The sequence below is a fragment of the Piliocolobus tephrosceles genome, chromosome 3, assembly GCF_002776525.5.
Source record: "Piliocolobus tephrosceles isolate RC106 chromosome 3, ASM277652v3, whole genome shotgun sequence".
Classification (NCBI taxonomy): Eukaryota; Metazoa; Chordata; class Mammalia; order Primates; family Cercopithecidae; genus Piliocolobus; species Piliocolobus tephrosceles.
Window position 1 is genome coordinate 133,307,231 of NC_045436.1, and position 26,544 is coordinate 133,333,774.

The 26,544-nt window shown below is 41.5% G+C and overlaps 1 protein-coding gene and 1 pseudogene across 2 annotated transcripts in view; one reads left to right on the forward strand and one right to left on the reverse strand.

Annotated features, from left to right (window-relative positions):
- KDR (kinase insert domain receptor) overlaps positions 1-4,909 on the forward strand; it is a 48,106-nt gene extending 43,197 nt beyond the window's left edge. The window contains exons 28-30 of the mRNA XM_023192242.2: positions 788-887; positions 1,382-1,467; positions 3,212-4,909. Of these exons, the coding sequence (XP_023048010.1) occupies positions 788-887; positions 1,382-1,467; positions 3,212-3,434 (409 nt within the window). The 3' untranslated portion in view covers positions 3,435-4,909. The remainder of the gene's footprint in view (positions 1-787; positions 888-1,381; positions 1,468-3,211) is intronic.
- A 20,391-nt stretch (positions 4,910-25,300) lies between these two features.
- Positions 25,301-26,158, reverse strand: LOC111526493 (annotated as a pseudogene). Its single transcript, XR_002726377.1, has one exon. The product of XR_002726377.1 is annotated as a polypyrimidine tract-binding protein 1 pseudogene (transcript).
- Positions 26,159-26,544: the final 386 nt, after the last annotated feature.

Sequence of the window (26,544 nt, forward strand, 5' to 3'; positions counted from 1 at the left end):
TCTCCATATCATTCATTTTTCCAACATCTCCGTGAGCTAGGGAGGGAGTGCTACTGCCAACACATCTTATAGATGGGACAAGAGGGTCACAGAATTATTCATGACTTTCTCAAGTTTCTGCAGTCAGTGGTAGATTCTGAAATAGGCAAAATATCTTGTTACTCTCAAACCACTGCTCTTTCCTGAGACAGCAACTCTGGGGGCAAAAGTGAGGGGACAGTGAGACTCAGCCCACCTTCCCTTTGCACACTAAGCCTCTGTTACACAGAAGAGGGAGAGGTTGTCTTCAAACCACTGCTGGGTTCAGTATCCTTTAAGGAGACTTTCAGATGTTTTCTCTGCCTATCTTTCATTGAATGGTTGCTCTGTGAGCATTATCCAGAAAAATTTTCCCAGGAGATGGCCAGACAGGTGTGAAACACTTGGTAGTATATCCAGAGCTCGATGGAGGAATCCTATGCAATCAGAAAGCCAAGTAGAAGGCACTTGATAACTCCCTCTGCTATTGTTGTCTTTAGTCCAGGACTGGACCTCAGAAGTAGGGTTCAAAAGAACAGGCTCATCGAGACTCCTCAGTTATATTATACTTTTAAATGGACTTTCTCAGGAAATTAAGCCTTCCATGTGTGCTAGCAGAGAAAGATTTTTATTTTGTTTTGTTTTTCTAAAGGATGTTTTGAAGGTTGCTATTAAGTTTGTGGTTGGAAGATAATGAACTTAGGTATCACTTGTGGTATCTGCAGTCAAATATACCACCACTAAAATATAAATATTTGTTCTTTTGCAGTCAGTATCTGCAGAACAGTAAGCGAAAGAGCCGGCCTGTGAGTGTAAAAACATTTGAAGACATCCCATTAGAAGAACCAGAAGTAAAAGTAATCCCAGATGTAAGTACATCTTTTAAAAATAGTCTTAGAAATAATACAAAGGATGAAACACTAGTTAGATAAATATTAGCCTAAGCATTAAAGTCTTGGAGCCTCATTAGAAGGCTGCCCTCGAGTGTGTGTACCATGGGGTCATTATGGAGATGGAACTCTGTTTTTTACATAAGTCAAGTCCTTGGTCCAAGGTTCAAGATAATGTAGCTTTCTGACCAATTTCACTAAAGTGCAAGTAGTGTCATGGTGAAGAAAGCGATGGTAACAGGCATTCTCAGCTGCTGATGTGAAAATTTTCTCTTCTCCCTGGCCTGTGTCTACTCATAGGAAGCAGTTGCTTCCTTTTGTAGCTTGGACAATTTGTGGATATTATACCTTTATGTTCTTCCACAGGACCTTATTTGATAGTCATGATAGATGGGTTGAGAAATCAGCTCAATTAAATAGTTGGTCACTTTATACACTCAATTAACTGTGCCATCTCATTGTCTCTGAAAAAGGACAACCAGACGGACAGTGGTATGGTTCTTGCCTCAGAAGAGCTGAAAACTTTGGAAGACAGAACCAAATTAGCTCCATCTTTTAGGTAAGACTCAGCCACATTAAAAAGACAAATTTCAATAGGAATTTTTGGAAGCAATTTAGGACTTTCAATGCAAGTGCAGAATTTTCCGTATGGGGTCTTTGTTGTTTGGAGAAATTAACATCAATTTAACAAATAAAGAAGGAAACAAACCACATGATAAAATTAAGTGACAAATCTAAAAATAATCTGAAATAAATTAGAGAATTTGGTCAATTTTTATGAGAATTCATGAATACTAGGGAATTTCTGAGTATAGTTACTGTAGTCAGTAATGGCTAAATGAAAAGTGATTGGATGTGATCCCTAAAGCTGTCAATATGATTGCAATCTTTGTGGACTCTGAAGAATTTTTAAGTCTGTATGCAAATGGGTGCCTCTGTGCTTAAGAAGTATGGTATATAAATAAGCCAATGTCTATTTATTTGAGACATTTGAATATTATTGTCTGAATTCGTAAGTATTTCATTGTGAGAAAAGTATTAAAATTAGTTTTAAATGTAATCTCCACTCTGTGCTTCAGTAGGAATTTGTAGTTGTCTTGAATACGTGTATATTCTCTTAACATAACAAATAAATGAAAATCTATATTTATGAGAATAATAGGATAAGTGTAGTTATGTATTTGCTGGGGTTTATTTGCTAGAGTATTCTTACCTAAAGGTAAGAATAGAGGAGGTTTTGATCTGCTTATAATCTAACTTTTGTATAAAATGGGAATACTCATGGGTTTTTGAATAATGCTCATACCAAAAAGAAAACAAACAAAAAAACCCCCACCACATTAAAAGGTGCCATTGTGCTATTTTACTGTTTTCTTTAAGGCCCAAGGTAAAAAGTTGTGAAAGTCAATGGTATGTTTCATTCATTAATTCAAAAAATGTTTATTCGGCAAGTTATCATGTGCAGTGCGCCATGCCATTGCTTAAGACACCTACATTAGTTTTGTTGGGGTTGAATTGAAAGAAAAAATTGTATTTCTCATTATTTGAAGTAACTTTTAAACTATGTATGAACACGAGTTACTAAAATTCCTTTTTGCAGCTTTAACATGAAGAAATTGGGTAAAACACCTATTACCGGGAAAAAACACCTTAGAATCGTTTGTGAAAATGTAAATCCTGAAATTTTAGATCAACACAGCCTACATTTCTAGGCTTTGACATGATTACCATCTGTCAGGATTCCATGCCATGGAAAACATTTTCTAGTTGCTGCTGAGTGACTGGGGTCCTCAGTCCTTCCAAGGAATGTGGTTTTGATGAGTAAAAAGCAGCATTTGACATATCTGGCTTGACTGCACACACGCTTCAAGTTATTAAAGTTTAAAGTTGCTCCGGAACTTTATTACCACCATACACATGCCCCGTAGTTCCCAAATTGCCACAATGGGAAAAGCACAAGTGAAATTTCAGAACATCCCAGTTTCCTTGAATATCATGCAAGTGGCCCTTTGCGCCTGTCACTCTATACAAACTTGTCAATCTGCAAGGCCATAAACATGTTCCATTGGTTGGGGCCTTTGCATAACTCGGGAGAACTGCCTTTCATCTCATTTGAGGCTTGAAAGACTTGGACCTGAATAAGAGGACTTATCTGCAACTACTAATTCATGCGAGTACCTGAAAATAGACCTTGTCCCTGTAAACCTGATATGCTGATTAACAACTGGGAGAGATGGGGGCTGGGGTCAGCAAAAGAACTGTCTTCTCTCCGCCAACTCATTTGTTTGCCATTTTTTCCACAGTGGAATGGTGCCCAGCAAAAGCAGGGAGTCTGTGGCATCTGAGGGCTCAAACCAGACAAGTGGCTACCAGTCCGGATATCACTCCGACGACACAGACACCACTGTGTACTCCAGTGAGGAAGCAGAACTTTTAAAGCTGATAGAGATCGGAGTGCAAACCGGCAGCACAGCCCAGATTCTCCAGCCTGACTCGGGGACCACATTGAGCTCTCCTCCTGTTTAAAAGGAAGCACCCACGCCCCCAACTCCTGGACATCACATAAGAGGTGCTGCTCAGATTTTCAAGTGTTGTTCTTTCCACCAGCAGGAAGTAGCCGCATTTGATTTTCATTTCAACAACAAAAAAAAAGACCTCGGACTGCAGGGAGCTAGTCTTCTAGGCATATCCTGGAAGAGGCTTGTGACCCAAGAATGTGTCTGTGTATTCTCCCAGTGTTAACCTGATCCTCTTTTTCATTCATTTAAAAAGCATTTATCATGCTGCCTACTGCGGGTCTCACCATGGGTTAGAACAAAGACGTTCAAGAAATGGCCCCATCCTCAAAGAAGTAGCAATACCTGGGGAGTTGACACTTCTGTAAAACTAGAAGATAAACCAGGCAATGTAAGTGTTTGGGGTGTTGCAGATGGGAAGGATTCGCAGGGCTCAGTCTATCCAAGAGGCTTTGTTTAGGACGTCGGTCCCAAGCCAAGCCTTAAGTGTGGAATTCAGATTGACAGAAAGGAAGACTAACATTAGCTTGCTTTGAGAGAGTACTGGAGCCTGCAAATGCATTGTGTGGGCTCCGGTGGAGGTTCTGAAATGTAAAGGCTTCAGATGGGGTTTCTGGTTTTAGAAGATTGCGTGTTCTTCGCAGTTGGGCTGAAGGAGAGTTCCTTGTGCTGTTTCCGACTCCTAATGAGAGTTCCTTCCAGACCCTTACGTGTCTCCTGGCCAAGCCCCAGGAAGGAAATTATGCAGCTCTGGCTCCTTGTCTCTCAGGCTGATCCTTTATTCAGAACACCACAAAGTAAGGACATTCAGCTCAAGGCTCCCTGCCGTGTTGAAGAGTTCTGACTGCACAAACCAGCTTCTGGTTTCTTCTGGATGAATACCCTCATATGTGTCCTGATGTGATATGTCTGAGACCAAATGCGGGAGGTTCAATGTCAAGCTGTGTGTAGTGTCAAAGCTTCAGGAAGGATTTTACCCTTTTGTTCTTCCCCCTGTCCCCAACCCACTCTCACCCCACAGCCCATCAGTATTTTAGTTTTTTGGCCTCTACACTCCAGTAAACCTCTACACTCCAGTAAACAAACTCCAGAGAGTTTGTTCACTCTCTGAATGATTATTAGCCAGACTTCAAAATTACTTTATAGCCCAAATTATAACATCTATTGTATTGTTTAGACTTTTAACATATAGAGCTATTTCTACTGATTTTTGCCCTTCTTCTGTCCTTTTTTTCAAAAAAGAAAATGTGTTTTTTGTTTGGTACCATAGTGTGAAATGCTGGGAACAATGACTATAAGACATGCTATGGCACATATATTTATAGTCTGTTTATGTAGAAACAAATGTAATATATTAAAGCCTTATATTATATATAATGAACTTTGTACTATTCACATTTTGTATCAGTATTATGTAGCATAACAAAGGTCGTAATGCTTTCAGCAATCGATGTCATTTTATTAAAAAACATTGAAGAACTTGAAGGAATCCCTTTGTAAGATTGCATTGCCCATCATTTCTCAACTGGAGGAGGGGTGGCCGGGCACAGCGGCTCACACCTAAAAACCCAGCACTTTGGGAGGCCAAGATGGGAGGATCGCTTGAGCCCAGGAGTTCAAGACCAGTCTGGTCAACATGGTCAGATTCCATTTTAAAGAAAAAAGGTAAAAATAAAATAAAATGGAGAAGAAGCAATCAGACATATTTTCCATGTGGTGGTTTTACATTTTTACTGGTTTTCTTACTCTTCTTATAAGGGATATTTTCATAACCTGGTTATATATTTTACAAACCAGTAAATGTATCTGTAGTACAAAGTTTGAGGGTATAATATCACCACAACTATTTTGAGGATAAGTATGTCTGGTTTAAAGTTTAACTGCTCCTTCCCGCGTCTTCATCACAAATAATTCACACACACATGCACACACACACAGACACACCCACCGCCCAAGCATACACCCCCCAACACCCACACCTCTCCCCAGGACCCCCACACACCCACACATCTAACCCCCCATACTCACACCCACACCCCCCTCACACTCACCCCCACCCCCACACACCTATACACCCAACACACACATACCCACACACAGACCCACCCACACACACCAACACACACACCACCCCCACACACCCACCCACATACACCCTCCACACACATACCCACACACACCCAACACACACCCACACCCACCCACATATGCTCACCCCCTACATACCCCCCCACATACCCACCCACCCACACCCTGCATACATACACCCACACATCCACCCCCCCACACTCACACCCACACCCCACACCCCACACACACACCCACACGCAATCCACCCTCCCACAGTCACACGCCCCCATACGTATTCCCACACATACACCCCACAGACATTCCCACACACATCCACCACACTCCACCCCCCCACACACACACCATCCCCACAGACCCGCACACCCACACTCCCACACACACCCCTACACACACACACTCCCACACTTTTTCATTTTATATTCTCAGCACTTTTGAGATTGTTAAAACAGAGATATGTGATTCCTTGGCCCTCCAGTGAACTCCACATCTGTTAGAATAGCCAGTCATGAAACTCAGGGTGAAAGACCCAGCGACAGGTGATCAGACCCATGGCAGTGCAGGGAGGCATGGACCAGATTTACAGTCTCTAACAATATTCTATGCTACACTTACAGAGTTAGCACATAAGATCCATTATTGCCATTTTGAATGATGACTATTACCCGAATTCAGTAGGGGGAGTTATTTAATAAATTATTGGCCCAAATACGTGATCTTATTTTTGTGATTTTTTTTTTTTTTTTTAGATGGAGTCTCACTCTGTCACCCAGGCTGGAGTGCAGTGGCGCTATCGCGGCTCATTGCAAGCTCCACCTCCCGATTCACGCCATTCTCCTGCCTCAGCCTCTGGAGTAGCTGGGACTACAGGCGTTTGCCACCGTGCCCGGCTAATTTTTTGTATTTTTAGTAGAGACGGGGTTTCCCCATATTGGCCAGGATGGTCTCGATCTCCTGACCTCGTGATCCGTCCGCCTTGGCCTCTCAAAGTGCTGGGATTACAGGTGTGAGCCACCGTGCCTGGCCGAATTTCTGTGATTTTTTTAATACAAGATTTTGAAATGTGTGTCTAATCAAATATGCCTCTCTCTCTCTTTTTAAAAAATGGCTCCTAGGTTTTAAAAAATTTTATTAAGGAAGGTCTTCCCAATTCTAAAATAACCTCCAATTCTAAATTTTCTTCCTTTATTGCATTTAAATCCATTTGGGATTATTTTCATATATGTAGCAAAGGGAAATAGCAGTCTAACTTTATTCTTTTTTTCAAGCAGATTATCAATCATGGCAGCACCGTTTATTAAATATCCCTGTTTTCCCCGTGGTTGGCAACAACCCTATTGTATTATGGTTCAAAACTATCATGTTACTGAGATGCACAGCTGTGTTATGAAGGGTGGGGCTGTTGCTGTTGTGTGTTCTTGGGGATGGCACTTCCAGATCGAGGATGAGAACATTAGGGTCTCCTGAAGGACATCGGTAAACTGTGGGTCAGGCTGTCCTTGCAGAGAGTTCCTCATCTGTTACTGTTGTTACAGTCTCTTTCAGTAAATGAGTGGAAGAGTCTAGGTTATTTGGGATGGAGAAGATCTTGTACGAAAACACAGGATTTTCTTCACTTTAAGAAAAAGAGAAGATTTTCTTCTTCATAAGTGGCTCCTGGCATTGCTTCCAATGCCAGAAATTTGGATTCAGCTGAAACTTCACACTTTATTAAGAAATGCTTTCAGCACCTCAGGCAGAATGATTAGGAGGTGAGGTTTGGCCTTCTTCCTCTCTTTTCTGTCTTCCACGCCTCTTGTTCTTAGCATTTTTTTCTCCTCATTTACCCCTGTATTGAAAAAATCTGTGGTTTCTAAAAGTGCTTCCTGCAGGTTCTTATTTTCAAAGCTTTCCTTGGAGGCTTTTGATGTGTTTTAGGTGAGGCTACTGTTTCTCCCTCTGGCTCCTGCCCTCTCTCCTTCGCTCTCTTGATCCACTTCTGTCCTTCTCCCTCCCTTCAAACCCTCTTGTCTCCTCACCTTCCATTTCTCTCTCCACTCACCTTCTTCTCTGCACTCCCAGCCCCAGCAGGAGAGGTGAGAGCTATGGGAGGGTTTCAGTTCATTACCCCAGATTAGGTTTTCCTATCAATGAACATTCCTTTGCCCTCTTCAGTAAAAGGAAGGAAGAAAAGCAAAAAACCACAACCCACAACTTTCTAGTTGCTGACTTAACCCAATTTTCCTGTACCCCCAGCATGTCTTTCTTTCTACCTTTGACTCAGCTATTTATCAGCAGATGATAAAATGCAGGCAAACCCAGAAAGCTGAAATCTTTGAAAAAAATAGTTGTTCATAACATCTTTCCTCATTTGCATGAGCCTTTCCCTTAAGGGCACTGGGCAAGTCCATGTATTCTTGGGTATTCAGTGAACACAGCTCAGAGGGGGTTCTAGCACATTTTTATAAGATTGCATTTCCTAAATGAATCTCTTCCATTTAAGGGTTTAGGCATAAGTAAAAATCTGTAGTGTTTTTGTCAAAGCAAATTTAAGTTTAACTCTTGGAAAAGTTACAGACTGCTCTTAGGTGTTAAAGAAATTAAAATGGTAAAATACAGTTTACTCTGTCTTTTGATTAAAATGGAGAAAAGTGGCAGAATCTGGGAGGAGTAACCCAGAGAGAAATTAACAGTCAAGTTGACCTGAAGTTCTGGTAGTAGAACACACTGGCCCCAGGAGAGGTCTAACTCAGAGATAAGGAGGGAATTATCTGAGTTAGGAAAAAGTATTCTAATGAAGACTACTGATAAGACAAGGTTTACAGTAAACTGGTTGATATCAAGTGAATGTTACAGAGAAGACATCAAATTGCACCGTAGATTTTATTTGCTTTCTAACACAACATATGACTTTCCTGTAATTACTTAATGCCTCCAAGATGTTAAATTCAGCACTTTATTGAATTTTTTTGTTTAAAAATAAAAAAAATGAAAAGAAAATATGTAGTTTGATTCTTTACTTTATACTCACCTGTTGTTCATGCCAAGCACTTTAGAACATATAATCAGTGTACTTACCAAAAACTGGTGATGGCGGACCCTCATACCTTAATTGTTTGAAGCCCTCAACTTTTAGACATTGCAGTAGAAAAACAATAAGAAAATGATTTTTGCTCTAACTTTATTTCCTTTTTTGCTCTGTTTATCTTTTCCTTTCTTCACAAAATAATATTTTGAGGGAATAAATTCAGGAAAGACAGCGATTCAAAAAAAATTTCATTATATATTTACTTTTCAGTGTAAACGTATACAAGAGCTTTGATTATCTCTAAGGAAAATTAATGGGCAGGGACATGAACAGCTAGACACTTGTGGCCACATTTCCTTTTAGCTATATCTCTGGAAATCAACCCATTATTTTCCTTTAGCACAAAAAGAACAAAGAAATGTTTGCCATCAAGCCTCACTGACTCATAAAATTATCCTTTCTTAATCACATGATGTAAGACCAACACTTGCAATAATGCCAAACTAGCTTGTTTCCTACATTTTTCATGATTTCAGATTTTAGTTAGAAAACACATGTATTTGTAGAAAGATCATTTTGTGGGTTGAGTTCTTCCAGTTAAAGATACTTTCACAATGTCTGACTCTGGGTCTATGTGCAGCTCACAGGATCCAGACATGTAATGACTCACCAGGAGCCCTCCGAACAAACGTTACCAGGAGAAGTTTAACAAGATTCTGGTGCTTTGCATGGGAGATCTCTTTAAGCTGAAATAACTTATCCTGACAAAGGGGATTGAAAACATTCCATTCATTGCCACAGAGAGAACATAACTGGAATGAAAACCCAGAAAGGAGGCAGAGAACTCAAGCTAGACAGAAGTGAACAGCAATATCTCACGGTCACTCCCCAGGTTAACAAGAAAACTGGCAGACATCCCAAAATGCATAGTGGGGAAAAGCAAGGCCTTCCATAGAAACCAAGTGTCACGTCCAGATTCAGCCCTTAATACTAAACTTTAAGTGAGTAATATTTAATGTATATATATTTATTTGCTTATATTTATTGCATCTATAACTGGTTTAAATGTGCCAGACATTCTTTTACAAAACTGGTTAATATGAACTCATTTAAGTAATTGAGACCCTAAGCAAGATGTAGGTATCACAGTGCAGACCAGGTGGGTAGGCCAGAGTAGGATGCACAAAAAGAGTCTCAATGGTTTCCACAAGTGTTTGTTAAGGATTTACTATATGCCAGACAACCTATTAGGCAGTGGTCAAACTTATTTCCTTAGGTTCATGGGTTAAGGGTTATCAGCAAAACCACAGAGAGGAGGAAGGCCACTCTTATTCCAGAACAGTCTATATATCTTTATGGTCTTACTTTGATGAATTGAGCATAGTTCTCACTATTGGCTCAGTTATTCTTTATTTAGTCATTCTTATGTAAAGATCTGAGTTCAGGAATCTCTTTAGGTATTGGAATGTATGGATTTACCATGGAGGCACCTAAGCTGACTTTAGAGTCGGGGAGCTCATGGGAAAAACCCAGGTAAGAACCCTCTTACAGAAGGCTGAGGAAATTAAGTTTATTGCCTGGTTCACCTCATGTTGCAAAATTTGCATTTCACTTGTAAAGCAAGATGAGATTGTGTTGTTGCTCTGGAAGAACTCCGTGTTAGCAGGGACTGAATGGCAACATGGAAGGAATCTTTGGTGTAATCGTTAAGTAGTGCTGTATTGTCCTTTATACAACTGTTCTGCATTTTAATTTACTTCTATTTTTCTCTGAGACAGGGTCTCACTGTGTTACCTGGGCTGGAGTGCAGCGGTGTGATCTCAGCTCACTGCAACCTCCGCCCCCCAGGTTCAAGCAATTCTCCTGCCTCAGCCTCCTAAGTAGTTGGGATTATAGGTGTGTGCCACTACACTCAGCTAATTTTTGTATTTTTAGTAGAAGCAGGGTTTCGCCAATTTGGCCAGGCTGGTCTTGAACTCCTGACCTCTAGTGATCTGTCCGCCTTGCCCTCCAAAGTGCTGGGATTACTGACTTAAGCCACCGTGCCTGCATTTTACTTTTCTAATGGATGAACATACAGAGTACAGAAAGAATACATTCTATCATCTCATTAGTTTTACTAGGAATTATTCAGTAGGGATTGTTTCATATAATGATTTTTTTCCTGCGGATTTCAAAAACATTATCAAGTAACACACAACACTTCACAAATACACCTGTTTCACCAAGCAAATTGTACTCCTGTATAAATCACCTTCAGAATCTTTTCAACAGCCTGTACTTGGGTCAACAGAAATGAATGTTCCCTCAATTCAATCATTGTGGATAGATCATGATGTATTGCTGTGCCATTCCCCTGTTCCTCTGTCTAATATGGTTGGCAAATTACCTTGAGGATCTGTCATGAAGAGAGAAAAAAGCATCCTCATTCTTCTCTTATCATCTTATTCATCAGTGAATTTCAGAGTTTGGTCCAGCTTTTTTTCCTGTGACCTTTTGTACTGGAGGAAGGCTTATTGCTTCTTTGACAGAGGAGCAAGATGTTATGCCAGAATCCATTCCTAAGTTGGCTCTTACAAAATTAGTTAATTAGTTAATAATGCTCACTTAAAAAAATACCAGTGAGCATTAATTTTGGACAACAGATATGCTGGAGCAAGTTTAATCACAGCATAATAGAATTTAAAAACAAATATATATAATGAACTTAATTTGCATTATTTTTCTCTATTTCATGGTGATAGGCATCTAAGTAGCTCTGCAGTCACTCAGGCGTGAGCAGCTGGAAGGGTGGAGAACTGCTATTGATGATTTGCCACATGCTAAGCATTGAGCCTCATATATTATCTCATTAAATCCTTGCAAAGGCCCTTGCATTAGGTGCCGTTATCACCATGTTACAAGTGAAGATGGGCAGTTAAGGCTTGAAGCCTCAGTATGAAAGGTCACACATACCAGGATTGAATCCAGTCTACTGAAGACATGGGGCACATGTTCTTACTTGAGATAAAAGCCGGGATGAGATCTCTCTTGATGGCATGCAGTGAGCAGACACATCCTGTAATAAATCAAGCAGCCAAATGACAGGTACATATTAAGGTGACCTGGACCTTCAATTGTCTTAGTCAATATGTCTTGGCTTCAACACTCCCATCTTTAGGGTAGCTTTACCTATGAGATAATTCCACTAAACAGTGACTGAACACAAAAGCTCAGCGTTGTAATAAACATCTAACTTCTAGAGGAAAAAGTGTGTTACTCACTAGCTGTGTGGTCTTGGGCAAGTTACTTAACCTATGTGTGCCTTATGTTCCTCATCTGGATGAAGATTAAATGAGATGCGTGTAAAGCAGGTAGCACACTACTTCATATGTGGCAAGCATTCAAGAAAGCTTAGCTACTTTTATATTCTTGTGATGATGCTAGCAGTAGCGAAGTGTGGTAGACATATCCTGTTGAACAACAGTTTTCAAAGATTGTCAGTTAACCTGCCCTCAACAAACTGCGTGGAGGCCTTCAAAGAAATATACTGCTCTTCTTGCTTCCTTTGGTTAAAAGACTTGCACAAAGACTTTCATAGCATGAAGAACAAATTTCTGGGTGACAGGTGCCAGGGGAGGCCGAAGTATAATAGTCAAGACTCAGAAAGAGCTCACTAGTCAGGATTCAAAGGCTGCATCAGATAAATTTATTTGATATTTCTGCACCAATTTTGGACTGGGACACAAGGGTTAGAAACAGATTTAAGTTGGTTAGTTTGCTAATTAGTTATGTCAGTTTGCCAAAAATCAATTAGCCAGTGATCAATTTACTGAAGATCAGGTTGTCAAATGAACAATTTGCCTAATGACTAACTCAACAAATTAAACTGATCAATAAGCCAAAATTCTTCAGAATTATTTATAAAGTTTATAGCAACTTGAAGATTTCTATGAAGTTTTTATGGACTGATTTTCACTCTGCCTTCATAGCAGGATTTATGGAAGTTTCAATTTTCCAAAAGTTGAGGAATGCAGGCTTAAACCTTTCATAAATATATTTTATCATTTTCAATAACTTATTCAAATTTATCAATTTTCATATAAAATTACGTTACATATTTTCCATTAATATGAAAATTCCATAGAAGGACTCAAACTGATCACATCAATTGAATGCTGACTTTTTCTCACCAATAGGTAGAGATGCAAAATTAAGTCTTATTTACCAACTGAGGCATCATTGAAAGAATGGTAAAAATGTGCAAATATTGAACAAATTTAAAATGATATTCCAAAGAAGTCAGAAAAACTCCAAAGTGGCTAGAGAAATTCTAGAAAGTTTTTGTCTATTGTGTTGACTGCTTTATGCCCAGGACCTAGAACAGTTCCTAACAATAGTAGGCCCTCAATAAATAGCTGTGGAATGCAATGATAAAATTGGTCATTTGGTGAATTGAATTTTAGCTAGTTGACTCTTAGCAAATTGATTTTTAGTACCTTTAAGCTGCTCTCCTTGACACCAGCAAGAACAAAAATACTTATGGACTTTTGGTGAATGTGTTTTCAGAATATGATTGGGTTTCCAAAGAAGCAAAGGAAATTTTCAACTGTATAACTAAATAAACAAGTAGAGACAAGAAAGTGAATTATCCTATTGTCTACAAGCTGGTCAGACCCCCTTGGATTCTGACACTCAATGCTTGTGCTCACATTTAAGAAGTTAACTTGACAAGCTGCAGCATACCTGGTAGAGGTTGACCGGAGTGGTCTTACAGAAAGAATGGTTGGGAAGCTGGAAGTAGAAAGGAGAAGATTTGAGGGCAAGGGCTCTCTTTCAATATATGAAGAGGTTTTCAAGGAAAGCATTCTGGCTTTTTTTGTCTTCCCAAAGGGCAAAGTTAGACAATGGATAGAAACCATGAGAATGGTAGGCCCTGGATCATGTGATTCCTAATCACATGCCCTTTACTTTATGTCTCTCAGGTTCTTCCCCTCCTGGAATAAGAGGAGGTTGCTCTGTAAGGCTGCTGGAAAGGAGTTAAGAAGTTGCCAGGAGTTAAGGAGTCAGGGAGGCATTTGGACCAGGGGGCCTCCAAGTTCAAGTTCCCTTTTACATTAGCATATTGGACACCAAGCAACTGGGCTCTCAAGTGAGACAGACCTGTGTTTGAATCCACCATTTAGTGGCTGTGTGGTCAGGTGCAACTTACTCAACCTCTCAGAGCGTCAGTTTCCTCATTAATAAAGTGGAGATAATAATAGTACACACCTTATAAGGTTGTTGTGAGGATTCAATAAAATACTATATGTAAAGCACTTAGGACAGTGTCTGGCACACAACAAGCAATAAATGCCTTACCTTTTTTTTTTTTTTTTTGTGGAGATGGGATCTTGCTATGTTGCCCAGGCCTCAAGTGATCCTCCTTGGCCTCTCAAAGTGCTGGGATTATAGGTGTGAGCCACAGTGCCCAGCCAAAATCACTGTGGTGAAGATGTCAATTCCGCTATAATTCTATGAGGAAAATGTGTTTTCTCCACTTTGCTGATGAGAGAAATAGGGCACACAACTGGGGAATCAAATCCAGGGCCATTTGGCTCTAGAGTGGAGCAATTATCTACCAGGCCAACTCGAGAGGCCGCCTTCCCTATTATTACAGATCAATGAAAATGAATGCAGTGTGTCTACCTCTCTTTTTCCAATGAGTAATAACCAACATTTCTGTCTCAAATGGTTAAATGAAACAATTCTAAGAGCTCACCAAATTCTTCTGAGGGCAGGAAAGTTATTTTTTGTTTTCAAAATAGCTGCTTCCACAGATGACGCCCAAATATATACACAACACTTCAGTCTTTGCTGTGGACTCCAGACTTCTGCTTTGTTCAGGGGTCTGGGCGGAATGGAGACAGGAAGAGGAGCTGAGACACAGTGGCCGAGGAGCCGAGTCCAGGATGGGGGAAGCAGGGAAGTGACTCTGTGAGTCACAGGCTGGAAAGCTACAGCCTGCCTCTCTGCTCCAGGCTCTTCACACAGGGAGACATTTCCTGCCCTTTGCACTCCGCATCAACTCCCTGCATGAGTTTCTTAAGACAAGGTCTTTAGCTGAATTGTTATAAGCCAAGGGAAGGAGTGTTTTTAGTGTCTGCCAAGCCTGGGAATCTCCCAAGCCTTGAGAAAATAGTATGGGAGGCAAATTGGCTTCCCTGTGGAGACCTCCCTTGCCATGATGGCAAAAGGAAGCCAGCAGGATTGACTTGTTTCCTTGGGGGTTGGAAGGGTTTAGCTAGCTTGTGTTAAAAAGCCAAAGACTTTTATCCTTTAAACACACGTGTTACTATTATAATAGTCCTCCCACAGCATTTTTGGGAAAGACAAATACTTCACTTTGACTTTGGCTAAAGATATCCCATGATCCCCTTGGACTTGAGCACCCAAGCTCCACATTGCATGAAGGTTGACGTCGGACGTGCTGGTCACCTTGTGAGTAGAACTGACGTGTGGTCATCTGGGCCTGGACCCTCGACCTTTGACTGGTTTATGGAGGATAGAAGGCAGGAAGGAATCTTCCCCCTTGACTTTGGCCTGCTGGTTTCTAGTTCAGGATAGGACCCTGTTCAGGCCTGTCCTTCGGCCTGTAGACTAATTAGACCCCAGAAGACGTTCCTGGGGTCATTTGGAAACTGCACAGGCCCTCAAACATATGGCACTGATAAGGATCATAGCCTTAGAGATAAGGAACTATTTAAGGGAATCTGAGGAAGCCCAGGGTTTGTTTTCATAAAGCTGGACAATGTAAAGTGTAATCCCTACACAGATGTAATTAGCTGTTAAGCATATTAAGTCCGTCAGGAGAGGGCACTCTGGCTGGTTCATAAATTACTGTGAGAACACCCCAGGGAAACCCGAATCAATGGCAGGTATCTTTTCCTGATAGATCGTTAGAATGACAACTAGTGATGGATCAGGAGGGTGAACTTACGGGGTCCTAAGGAAACAGGACATGGAGGAGCCACAGACATGAATGACCAAGGGCCCTTGGGCCTTTTATTTCCATAATAAAGTCAGCTTTGAAGAGGTCATGGTATGGCAGCCACTCAGTGTTTTCTGCTATTCCAGTGTTTGGCACTGTGATGTTAGGTTGCATGGAAGTGCTAGGGGATCCTGGTGAAGGTTGCTTCCCCTGCAGAACAGCCAATGGATGCCAGGCAAGCCCATTAAAGCTGTAGCTTTGCATGGGGTTAACAGTCTGGAGGCTCTACGTCTCATTTCTAGCCAAGCAGTTACTAAATGGCTTTCACTTCATGAGCCAATGTCCTTTCCACTGATTTAATATTAATAATAATAACAAAAATGATAATAACCTAAGATTATTAAGAGCTAATTCCACTAGGCAGAGTAATACACAGTTACATATCTGTTATCTAATATATTTCTCACAACAACCCTATGAGCTAGTCACTGATGTTATTACCACTTTTCAGATGAAGAAACTGAGGTTTAGACACGTTAACTTAATGTGTCCGAAGTTATATAGTTAGTAAGTAGTAGATCTGGGTTTTAACTCTAGAAACTGATTTCAGAATTTATGATGGTAACAAATAATTTGGGGCTCATTAGTAACATTTCTCAGTGCCTTGTGGAAAAATCTGCCATTCTTCAGATTCCAATTGATATCAAGACTAACCAAAAATAAGTGACAAAGATGTATTGACAGAGCTTATAACAATATGTTCTTTTATATATTCTCTCTTTGCCTGGTCTAGCCTGGTCTTTGGAAATTCACTGGGGCTTTTATGTCATAATTAACTTTACATTGTTTGGGAAACTTTGAGATGGTGAAAGCACAGAGCAGTCGTGAAAAGCACTTGCTATCATATCTTTGGATTTCTTCAATATTTTATAGAAATGAGACTTCTCAAACAAATAACCAACAGTTGGGATGGGATGCTGGGGAGATTATCACAAATTAAAATTTAGGATTTTAAAGTAAAATCTGGCTGGGAACAGTGGCTCACACCTGTAATCCCAGCACTTTGGGAGGCTGAGGTGGGCAGATCACGTGAGGTCAGTAGTTTGAGACCAGCCTGGCCAACATCATGAAACCCCATCTCTACTGATACAAATATTAGCCAGTTATGGTGGTGGGCGCCTGTAATCCCAGCTGCTCAGGAGGCTGAGGCAGGGGAATCACTTGCAGCTGGGAGGCAGAGGTTGCAGTGAGCCAAGATCATGATATTGTACTCCAGCCTGGGCGACAAGAGTGAAATTCCATCTCAGAAAAAAGAAAAGACAGAAAGAAAAAGAAAAAAGAAGTAAAATCTTGAGAAAGGTTCTTTCCTTTGAATTGGCCAGTTAGCCCTCCAGTAGAAGGCTCTCTGGAGAGTGTGGGAGCCTGGGCAGCAGCAGTTGCTTCGGGGGAGATGGTTGTTACACAGATACGACCTTTTCGCAAGTTGACATTCTCTTTCTCTTCTGGTCTTCTCCATGCATCTTTCATTCAGAAATATTTGACTACTGAAAATATCTGCTTTGCAAATACAATTTACATTCACGAGAGGCAAACTGTGATGTCACAGCTTTCTTTAAGATGCTATCTGAATTTTCAATCCACTGACATGTGATGAAAAAAAAAATGCCTAGGGGCAGAACCACTTTAAGTGGAAGTTTAAGTGATATCTCTTAAACAACAAAAGATTCTCCCACCAGACACTCAATTAAAAGTTAGTCCCAGGCTACTCCTGGCCTCTACAACCTGCTGGGTTCTTAGTCTGCAAGAACTAAGCTCTGTATTGTAAAACACTGAGTCCATACGTGGAGACAGTATGACAGTCCTGAACATTTTACACACCAGGTGAGCATAGACATAGGATGGCAAGACAGTAAGTGGCCTTTGCAGCTAAGCAAGGACCAGGTAGGTCTGGAGCAGGGAGTGCCCAGGTCAGCCAGGCTATGCTGGGAAGAAAATATAGCTTACTCTATATCTTATCAATTGCCATTTTCTGTGATTTAAGACAGCACTGTATTCAATTTTTTAAAAGTGTGTTGGGGGTGGGGTGGGGCAGGCATGGATGGAAATCTTCTAAATGCCATGGTGCTCATTTCCAGAGCCTTCACGAGATAACGTCCCACCAGGAGCTGTGTGGGGACACTTAAGGAGAACTTTGCCCTAAGGCAAAATAATAATCACAAAGCAATCTTTACTTTTTCTGATAAAGCTCTCCCTCTTGCCTACTGGTAGAAGCTGGTGAACGTTACATTTGAGTTAAGCACTAAAAGCAACAGGGAGCATTGAGATAAATTGCTGCAATTATTAACTTACTTGCTGTTTAATGGCACAAAAACCATCCGTAGTGTGGTGGGCTTGACCGGGTTCCCACAGTAATCGTGAGGTTTTTGGATCTGGCTTATTATGTTTTATTGGTAGCACACAGCTTGTGCTGATGGTACAGCCGTGACTGGGAAGTGTTAGTGCCTGAAAGGTACATGGTTGTCTCCTCAGGCAAGTGTACTCCCAGGGCCAGGGCAGATAGAGTGGTGGGCCAGTTTGGAGTTGTCATTCTCATTTGGGATTCTCTGCTTTTTTTCACTATTTATCTCAAGAGACAGCTTTGTTACGCCGTTGCACCTACCAACTGTTTAGATATGGTACTTTCAATGGTGTGTAATAAGAACTGATGCTGCAGTAGATATCCGAGAGCTTGTTGAACCCTCTTTTAAACAGGTACTATTTATAATAGCCTTCTGCTAAACATGATTTTAAGGATGTACTTGCATAAAAAAAACTTTTTGAAGCCTGTTGGAAAATTTATAGAAACCCAAGGTATGAAGATTGTAAAGGCCTGTACTTTCCACAATGTACCAACCAAAACCATGAGATATTTAAATACTGTATTCATTTGACAGTCCTACCCAAACTCAGTATTTGCTAAAAATACAGTAAAAAGGTAACTCTTTACAAAGTATTTCTGGAAAACATAAAATATATACTTTTATTAAATGACTGAGCAGGTTCTTTCACATCTTTAATTCTTAATGTGTTACAAATATCCAAAGTCACCTGGAATTGGCTTTGGATGGGTTTTGTTATAAAGGCGCGGGAAACAGAAGAAATCAATAATGCTGCACTTTAGAAGCCAAAGTCTCAGTTCCAGGAGGAACCTAGGTGTGAAAATCTCAAAGCAAATCTCTGCTTTGAAGGTTTAAAAAAAAAAAAAAAAAAAACCCAAAACAACAATAATAACAACAACAAAAATGGTGGAGATATCCTCAAAGGTGTCTATATCAGTCAAGATGCTTTCTGATGTCACTAACAGAAAACCCTGATTCAGAGTGCTTGGCCTCTGAAGACCCTGACTTTACATTAGGAAAACTTGGGGATCAGTGTTATTTAAATCCCCGTAGGGATTCTGAGTCATAGCAAAAGTTGGGAAACACTGGTTTTAACAATAAGAAAACTTATCACCTCACAAAGCAGGAAGTCTGGAGGTAGAGCGGGCTTCAGTCTTAGTGAAATCAGCAGCTCAGTGAAACTTTCAAGGACCCAGGCTTTCTGATCTCTTGTTTTTCTGCCTTCAGTGGCAGTTTCAGCATCACACAGGGAGCAAAATGGCTGCATTTGGTCAAAACACATACATTTGGAGGAAGTAGAGATACCATCTCATCCTGTGCTTTCTCTCAGAAGCAAGCAAATGATCCCCAGCAGCTCTCACCCCTACCTCAGACCTCACCTCACAGTTCACTGGTCAGAGGTGGTCCATTGCTAACTCTGCTACTAGCAAGGAGAATGGGATTATCCTTAGACCAATCAGGGTTTCTCTTGGAACTTGGGGTGGGATGGCCAAAGCCTAAAGCTTCACCATGAAGCCCTTGACTGTGTGCCTAAACAAATTGGGGTTCCTTGTGAAGGAAAAGGAAGTACAGATGAGACTAGGTAGCCCAATGCTCACCAGGATATCATTTCTATGAGGATGAGTTAAACTAGAGTGAAATGTTTGGCTTCATTTTTCTTTTCACTGCTTTGTTTTCGGACCACAAAAGTACTATATGTTCTTTGTGAAAAAAAAAAAATTCGAGATATTATTTTGCTGACCTCCTTTTTTTTTTTTTTTTTTTTTTTTTGAGACGGAGTCTCGCTCTGTCGCCCGGGCTGGAATGCAGTGGCCGGATCTCAGCTCACTGCAAGCTCCGCCTCCCGGATTTACGCCATTCTCCTGCCTCAGCCTCCCGAGTAGCTGAGACTACAGACGCCCGCCAAGTCGCCCGGCTAGTTTTTGTATTTTAAGTAGAGACGAGGTTTCACCGTGTTAGCCAGGATGGTCTCGATCTCCTGACCTCGTGATCCGCCCGTCTCGGCCTCCCAAAGTGCTGGGATTACAGGCTTGAGCCACCACGCCCGGCCTAATCGCTTACTACTTTTTACCTTGAGATAACATGATTAATATTTGGCATCTAACCATATATATTATTATACTATACATATAGCTATTTAATATTTATATGTTTACATATGATTATATATCTTTAAATACACACAGATATACATATATATACATACATACATATATACACACATATGTATAAATATTATGAGATAATAATATATATGATGTTTTATAAATCTACTTTCTCACTAAAGATACAATGTAAACATTAAATACTCTTCTAAATTCTGATTTTTTTTAAAGAGATGGGGGTCTCACTATGCTGCCCAGGCTGGAGTGCAGTGGCTATTCACAGGTGTGATCCTACTACTGATCAGCATGAGAATTTTGACCTGCTTGGTTTTTGACCTGGGTTGGTTCACTCCTTCTTAGGCAACCTGGTGGTCCCTGCTCCATATTAATGCTGAATTTGGTGCAGATAGATGATCATACAGTGTATTACAGCCCAGAGCTCCTGGGCTCAAGTAACCCTCCCAGCTCAACTCTGCCTCACCAGTAGCTGGGACTACAGGCACATGCCACTGTGCAATGGTCACACAGTATTCCATTGTGAAATGTGCAGTAATAACCTGTCTTTTGTTGCTTGACATTTATTTCTTGTCTATATTTTCTTTATTATAAATAGTGATTTGATAAACATTCACTGTGTCAATTTATTTTCTTTTGGAGATCTATTCCTGGAGGCAGAATTAAGGTTAAGAACATTTCTAAATCCTTAACAACTATTGCTAATTTATCAACAAGTGGTACAATACCTTAGGAAAGCCCCTTAGGTAGAGCATGGATTTGTCCAGCTGTATTGAAAACCTTAAAAATATTTATGTGTACGAATTCCTATTCCTAGGAATTTATACTGAGGAATTAAACTGAATTAAACAAAAGTAGGGAGAAGGCTATCTGTATGAAAATTTTATTAGTAGCATTATTAAAATAGTAAACTTTTGGAAATAATCTAAATGTATTTCTCTCTCTCTTTTCTTTCTTTCTTTTTTTTTTTTTTGAGGCAGGGTCCTGCTCTGTCACCCAGGCTGGAGTACAGTGGCATTATCATAGCTGCCTGTAGCCTCAAACTCCTGGGATCAAGCAACCCTCCTGCCCTCCTGCCTCAGGCTTCTAAGTAACTGGGACCACAGGTGCATGCCACCATGCTTGGCTGATTTTTAAATTACATTTTGTAGACATGGGGTCTTGCTGTGTTGCCCAGGCTGGCCTTGAACTCCTGGCCTCAAGCAATTCTCCCTCCTTGGCCTCCCAAAGTACGGGGGTTACAGATATGAGCCACTGTGCCTGGCCCCAGAATAAGTTAACACTGAACTATCTCCTTATCCATTTTCCATGTTAGTCCATTCTCACACTGCCAGTAAAGACATACCCAAGACTGGGTAATTTATAAAGGAAAAAGGTTTAATTGACTCACAGCTCAGCATGGCTGAGGAGGCCTCAGGAAACTTATGATCATAGCGGAAGGGGAAGCAAACCTGTCTTTCTTCACATGGGGGCAGGAAGGAGAAATGCCAAGCAAAACGGGGAAAAGCCCTTTATAAAACCATCAGATGTCATGAGAACTTACTATTATCACGAGAACAGCATGAGGGTAACCAACCCCATGATTCAATTATTCCCCACCAGGTCCCTCCCATGACATGTGAGAATTACGGGAACTACAAAACACAGCCAAACCATATCCCCCTGTTAAATAGAATTTAAATTATCTAGGCTGGGCATGGTGGCTCATGCTTGTAATCACAGCACTTTGGGAGGCAAAGGTGGGTGGATCACTTGAGGTCAGGAGTTTGAGATCAGCCAGGCCAACATTGTGAAACCCCAGGTCTACTAAAAATACAAAAATTAGCTGGGTGTGGTGGCATGTGCCTGCAGTCCCAGCTACTCAGAAGGTTGTGGCAGGAGAATTACTTGAACCTGAAAGGCAGAGGTTTCAGTGAGCCAAGATCAAGCCAGTGCCCTCCAGACTGGGCAACAGAGTGAGATTCTGTCTCAAAAAAAAAAAAAAAAAAAAAAAAAAAATCTAAAATTAGTTTTTTTTTGAAAAATTAATTTTTATTTAAACTTAATAACATTTACCATATTTTCTTTGTTCCCCATTACTTATACATTCCATTTCTTCTGGTTTCAATTTCTTTTTGGATACATTCTTTTCTATGAGGATTTACACATTAAAAAAATTCCTTAACTTTTGTTAATCTACAATGTTTTTATTTCACCTTTACTCTTAAGTGATAGTTTAGCCTGTTACACAATTCTTTGTTAAAAATTTTCTTCCATAATGTAAACTATCATTCCATTGTCTTCTGGTACCTATTATTGCTAACGAAGAGTTTGCTGCCTATCTAATTGCTATTTCTTTGGAGGTAGTTGATTTTCCTTTAACTGTTAACTGCAACTTCATGATTTTTCTTTTTGAGTTGAATACTTATAATTCTACTGCAATGAACCTAGTTGTAAATTTGTTTTTATTTATGTTATTTAGGACATAGTGTTCTCCTCCTTCAACCTGAGGTCTTATTTCTTTATTTTCAGAAATAATTTTGCCTGTAATCTCTTTGAATATTGCCTCTCTTCTATTCTCTCTGGAATTTCTATTAGATGTATGGGATGCTGGAGATTTTCATTCTATTTTTGAGGTTTTCTTGATTTAATTTCTTCATCTGTGACTTGTAGATCAAATAGTTCTCACATACCAAGGGTTTATGGAAAAGTTAAATGGGTTGTGGTAGGCAGCCTGTAAGATGGCCTCCAGTAACCTACCTCTTGGTGTTCATACCCTTGTGTAATCCCCTTCCCTTGAGTGTGGTCTGGACCTAGTGACTTGCTTCTAATAAATAGAATATGATAGGAGGGATGGGATGTCACTTCCTAAATTAGGTTACAAATTGACTGTGATTTCCATTTTGCTTGCTGTCCTTAATTCTCTTGCTTACTTGCTCTGAGGGAGGCCTGCTGTTATGTTGTGAGCTGCCCTATGGATGGGCCCAAAATGTGTTAAGGAACTGAGAAAATCCTCTGGCCAATATCTAGCAAGATACTGAGGCTCTCAGTCCAATAGCCCACAAGAGACTGAATCTGCCAATAACCATGAGTGAGCCTGGAAATGTATTCTTTCCCAATTGAGCCTTTAGATGAGACTGCAGCCCCAGCCAACATCTTAATTGTAGACTTGTGAGAGACTTGAAGCAGAGGCACCCAGGTAAGCCACACTGAATTTCTGACTCAAAGAAACTGTGGGATAATAATAGTTGTTGCTTTAAGTATTTAAGTTATGAGGTGATTTTTTTATGCAGCAATAGGTAACTAATACATGAATGGTTGTACATAAATCACTTAGAATAATGACTGAATCTTCCAAAAAGCTAGTTATTAATATTCTTATTAGTAGTAATTCTAATGCTATTACATTCTACTTTGATATGTCTTCTAAATCATAAATTCTGTCTTCAGCTGATTGCTACCTAACCCAATCATTAAGCTTTTGACTGTTTCTAGAATTCCTATCTCATTCCTATTCAAATCCCTGTTATTTTTCCTTAGCAGTCTCCTTATACTTATCTTGTTGTATAATATAGATAAGTAGATATCAATGTATTTATTTTGGAAGGGGTCGCTGTCTTAGTCTGTTTGGGCTGCTATAACTACTATAGACTGTGTGGCTTACAAACAACAAAACTTTATTTCTTACAGTTACAGCGGCTGGGAAGTTCAAGATCGAGATGAGCAGATTCAGTGTCTGGCAAGGGCTCTCTTCTTGATTCAGAGATGGCACTTTCTCATTGGCCTCTTTTATAAGGGCACTAAAACTATTCATGAGGTCTCCACCCCATGACCGAATTACCTTCCAAAGGCCCCACTTCCTAATGTCATCACCTTAGGGGTTAGGATTTCAACATATGAATTTGGGGGGATCACATCAGACTGTGGCAGTCTCTTTTTTTTTTTTTTTTTTTTTTGAGGATACAGAAGATTTATTCAAAGTCCAGGTACAGACTGGCCAACCTGCCTCTACAGCGTCTACAGCGAACACAGGGCTAGACAAGGGAGGAGTTTATCAAACGGTTTTAATCGGTTCTCTCTGCCTCACAAGCCATCGGGTAAGGCAACGGAATGTGCATGGGGTCCCTGTGGCTCCGTGGTCAATACTGAGCCTGGAATTGCTGTTAGCAAAATATACATCTGTGTCACCATAAAAAACCACGCCGCCGCCCCTCGGGTCTCACAACAGGTATAAAAAATTATAAATATTTACTCCCTTGTTACACTCTTCATGGAAAGGGGATCCTAGGAGACCCCCCGGACAGGACGCCGGGGCGGGAGAAAGCACAGCGAAGACAGGAGCGGCTGGCCTTCCGGGTCCCAGCATCAGAGGCAAGCAAAACACAGAAATGAGACTGTGGTCCAAAATTTGAAGGAAAAAACCCTGAAGAAGTTTGAGAGCAAGTTTTCTAGGCGATTGCAGGTGAAGGTGTGGTGTAAGGCAACCGGAGGCGATGCCAGAGGCGGCGACGTGCCCGCCCCTTCCCTGAAGCTCGGCGGCTCTAAGATCGGACCCGGGCTCCCTGTGCCTGACCTGCCTGCTCTCTGGAAACTGGGTCCTGCCTGTGACTTAATTACAAGGAATAAAATAAAAGTAACAGCATACAAGGTAATACCACAAGGAAGTTTTGATTACACTCATACCATTGTATCATCTTGCTATAAAAAGTTACTTAAAACGATTTCTTTTGCATATAAATGAAAAAAAGATTAGAATATTTGGTCAACTGGAAATATTGCTAGGCACAGACGTCTGCAACTGCAAGTATACAATACAGAGATTATGACGACCAGCTCCGCAGCTGGAGCAGTGGGGAGCCCGCCCAGGGGCAGCAGGGAAGGCCCAGGGGCCAGGGTGGGGTAATCACATGACTTGATTAGAGCGCTGGGGTTGGGGAGTCGAAGCCACGGCCGGCGAGCCCCAGGTACATGATCCTGCAGGAGCCGACCAGGCCCCCTGCCTTTCTCTGGTGTGACCCCTGCCCCTTGGGTCCCCAGGACACCCCGGGGGTGTGTGTGGCTGCAGGAAGGCAGGGTTTTTAAGGCACAAGGAAGCCGAGTTGTGGTCGGGGCACCCACCTGCAGGCCCCACCAAGGCACGGCCCCCAGGGTCTGGCCCCGGGTATGGAGGGCTGGGAACTCCCGCTGCCACAGTCACCAAGAGCCTGAGCTATCCCCGTCACCGCAGGGTTAGCAAGGTGAACTAGATTTAATTTTTTAAAAAACAGGTAAACTGATTTATCTTTAAAAAAATAAAATCTCTGGTCTGTTAAGGTCACTTCAGCTGCTTTTTAAAGTGGCTTTTTTCTGGAATGATGGAATTTATGGCCAGCGGGCCCGGCCATGAGGGCCTGTGCCCCTAGATGGTGGACTTGGAAAAGGAGACCCGCAGGTGGTGGTTCTCCCCGAGGTCATGGTTGTGCAGGTCAATGAGGGCCTGGACCGCCTCCTCCACAGAGCCCATCTGGATCAGCGCCATCTTGCGATCCTTCTGGAAAAATTTGAATCCTTTGACCACGCCCCCATTGCTGGAGAACAGAACCTTGAGATCCTCCTCGGAGACGGAGGGTGGGATGTTGGAAGAAGTGCAGCGCGGCTGAGGGCGGGAATATGTTCCGGAAGTTCTTGGAGCCCGGCTTGTTGAAGAGGTGCAGGGGTGAGTTGCCATAGTCCTTGGTCAGGCCCTGGTCCTCCTGGCCCTCGCGGGGCAGCTGCAGGTTCTGGTGCTTCGAGAGTGTGATGCGGATGGGCTTCCCGTGCAGTTTGTGCTCATTCAGGTGGCTCATGGCCAGCTGGGCCTGGTTGCCGTCAGCCATCTGCACCAGGGCGTTCTCCTTCTTATTGAACAGGATCTTCACGCGCTGTACGTCGCCGTAGAGGCCGAAAAGAATAAAGAGGCTTTGGGGTGTGACTCTCTCTGGGTTGAGGTTGCTGACCAGCAATACAGAATTTCCTGCCCCCGCCAGGCCCGGGATGGCGATCCGGCCTGCCGCTGCAGCTGCTGCCGCCGCCCAGGGGATAGCCGGGGGGCCAGGGCTCCGTGGACGTTGGGAATGGAAAGGCCTGCAGCTTGAGGAATGGCAAAGGTGGGAGGGAAACCAGCTCCTGCATACGGAGACGCTGAGATTATACCAGGTGCACCCAAGGCCGCGGCCATGGTCAGGTCCAGCGAGGGCTGGCTGTCCCCAGAGGGCAGGTCTGATTTAGGTGTGATTTCTCCCATTTGCTCCATTTGCTGAATTATTCTTGTATAAGTAATTTTATTTTCTGTAAACTTATCTTCGCTAGTGGTTTGTTTGTCTTGTGGTTTTTGTTCAAGTCTAAGATTGCTGTAGAGGAGTCTAATATGATGGTTTCACATATGCCTCTGACAGCTTTTTATAGATATTCTAGACCAGGACCATTTTTTATCAGTTTCTTAGCTTGAAATTCCTCTAGTACTCATAGCAGATTTAGGTTCTAATTTCTCACAAGTGATTTCTTTCTTTTCATTCCTTTTCACTCATAACCAGATGACCAGCTTACTCTATTGGTGTTCCCAAGCACCAAGATAACCTTTC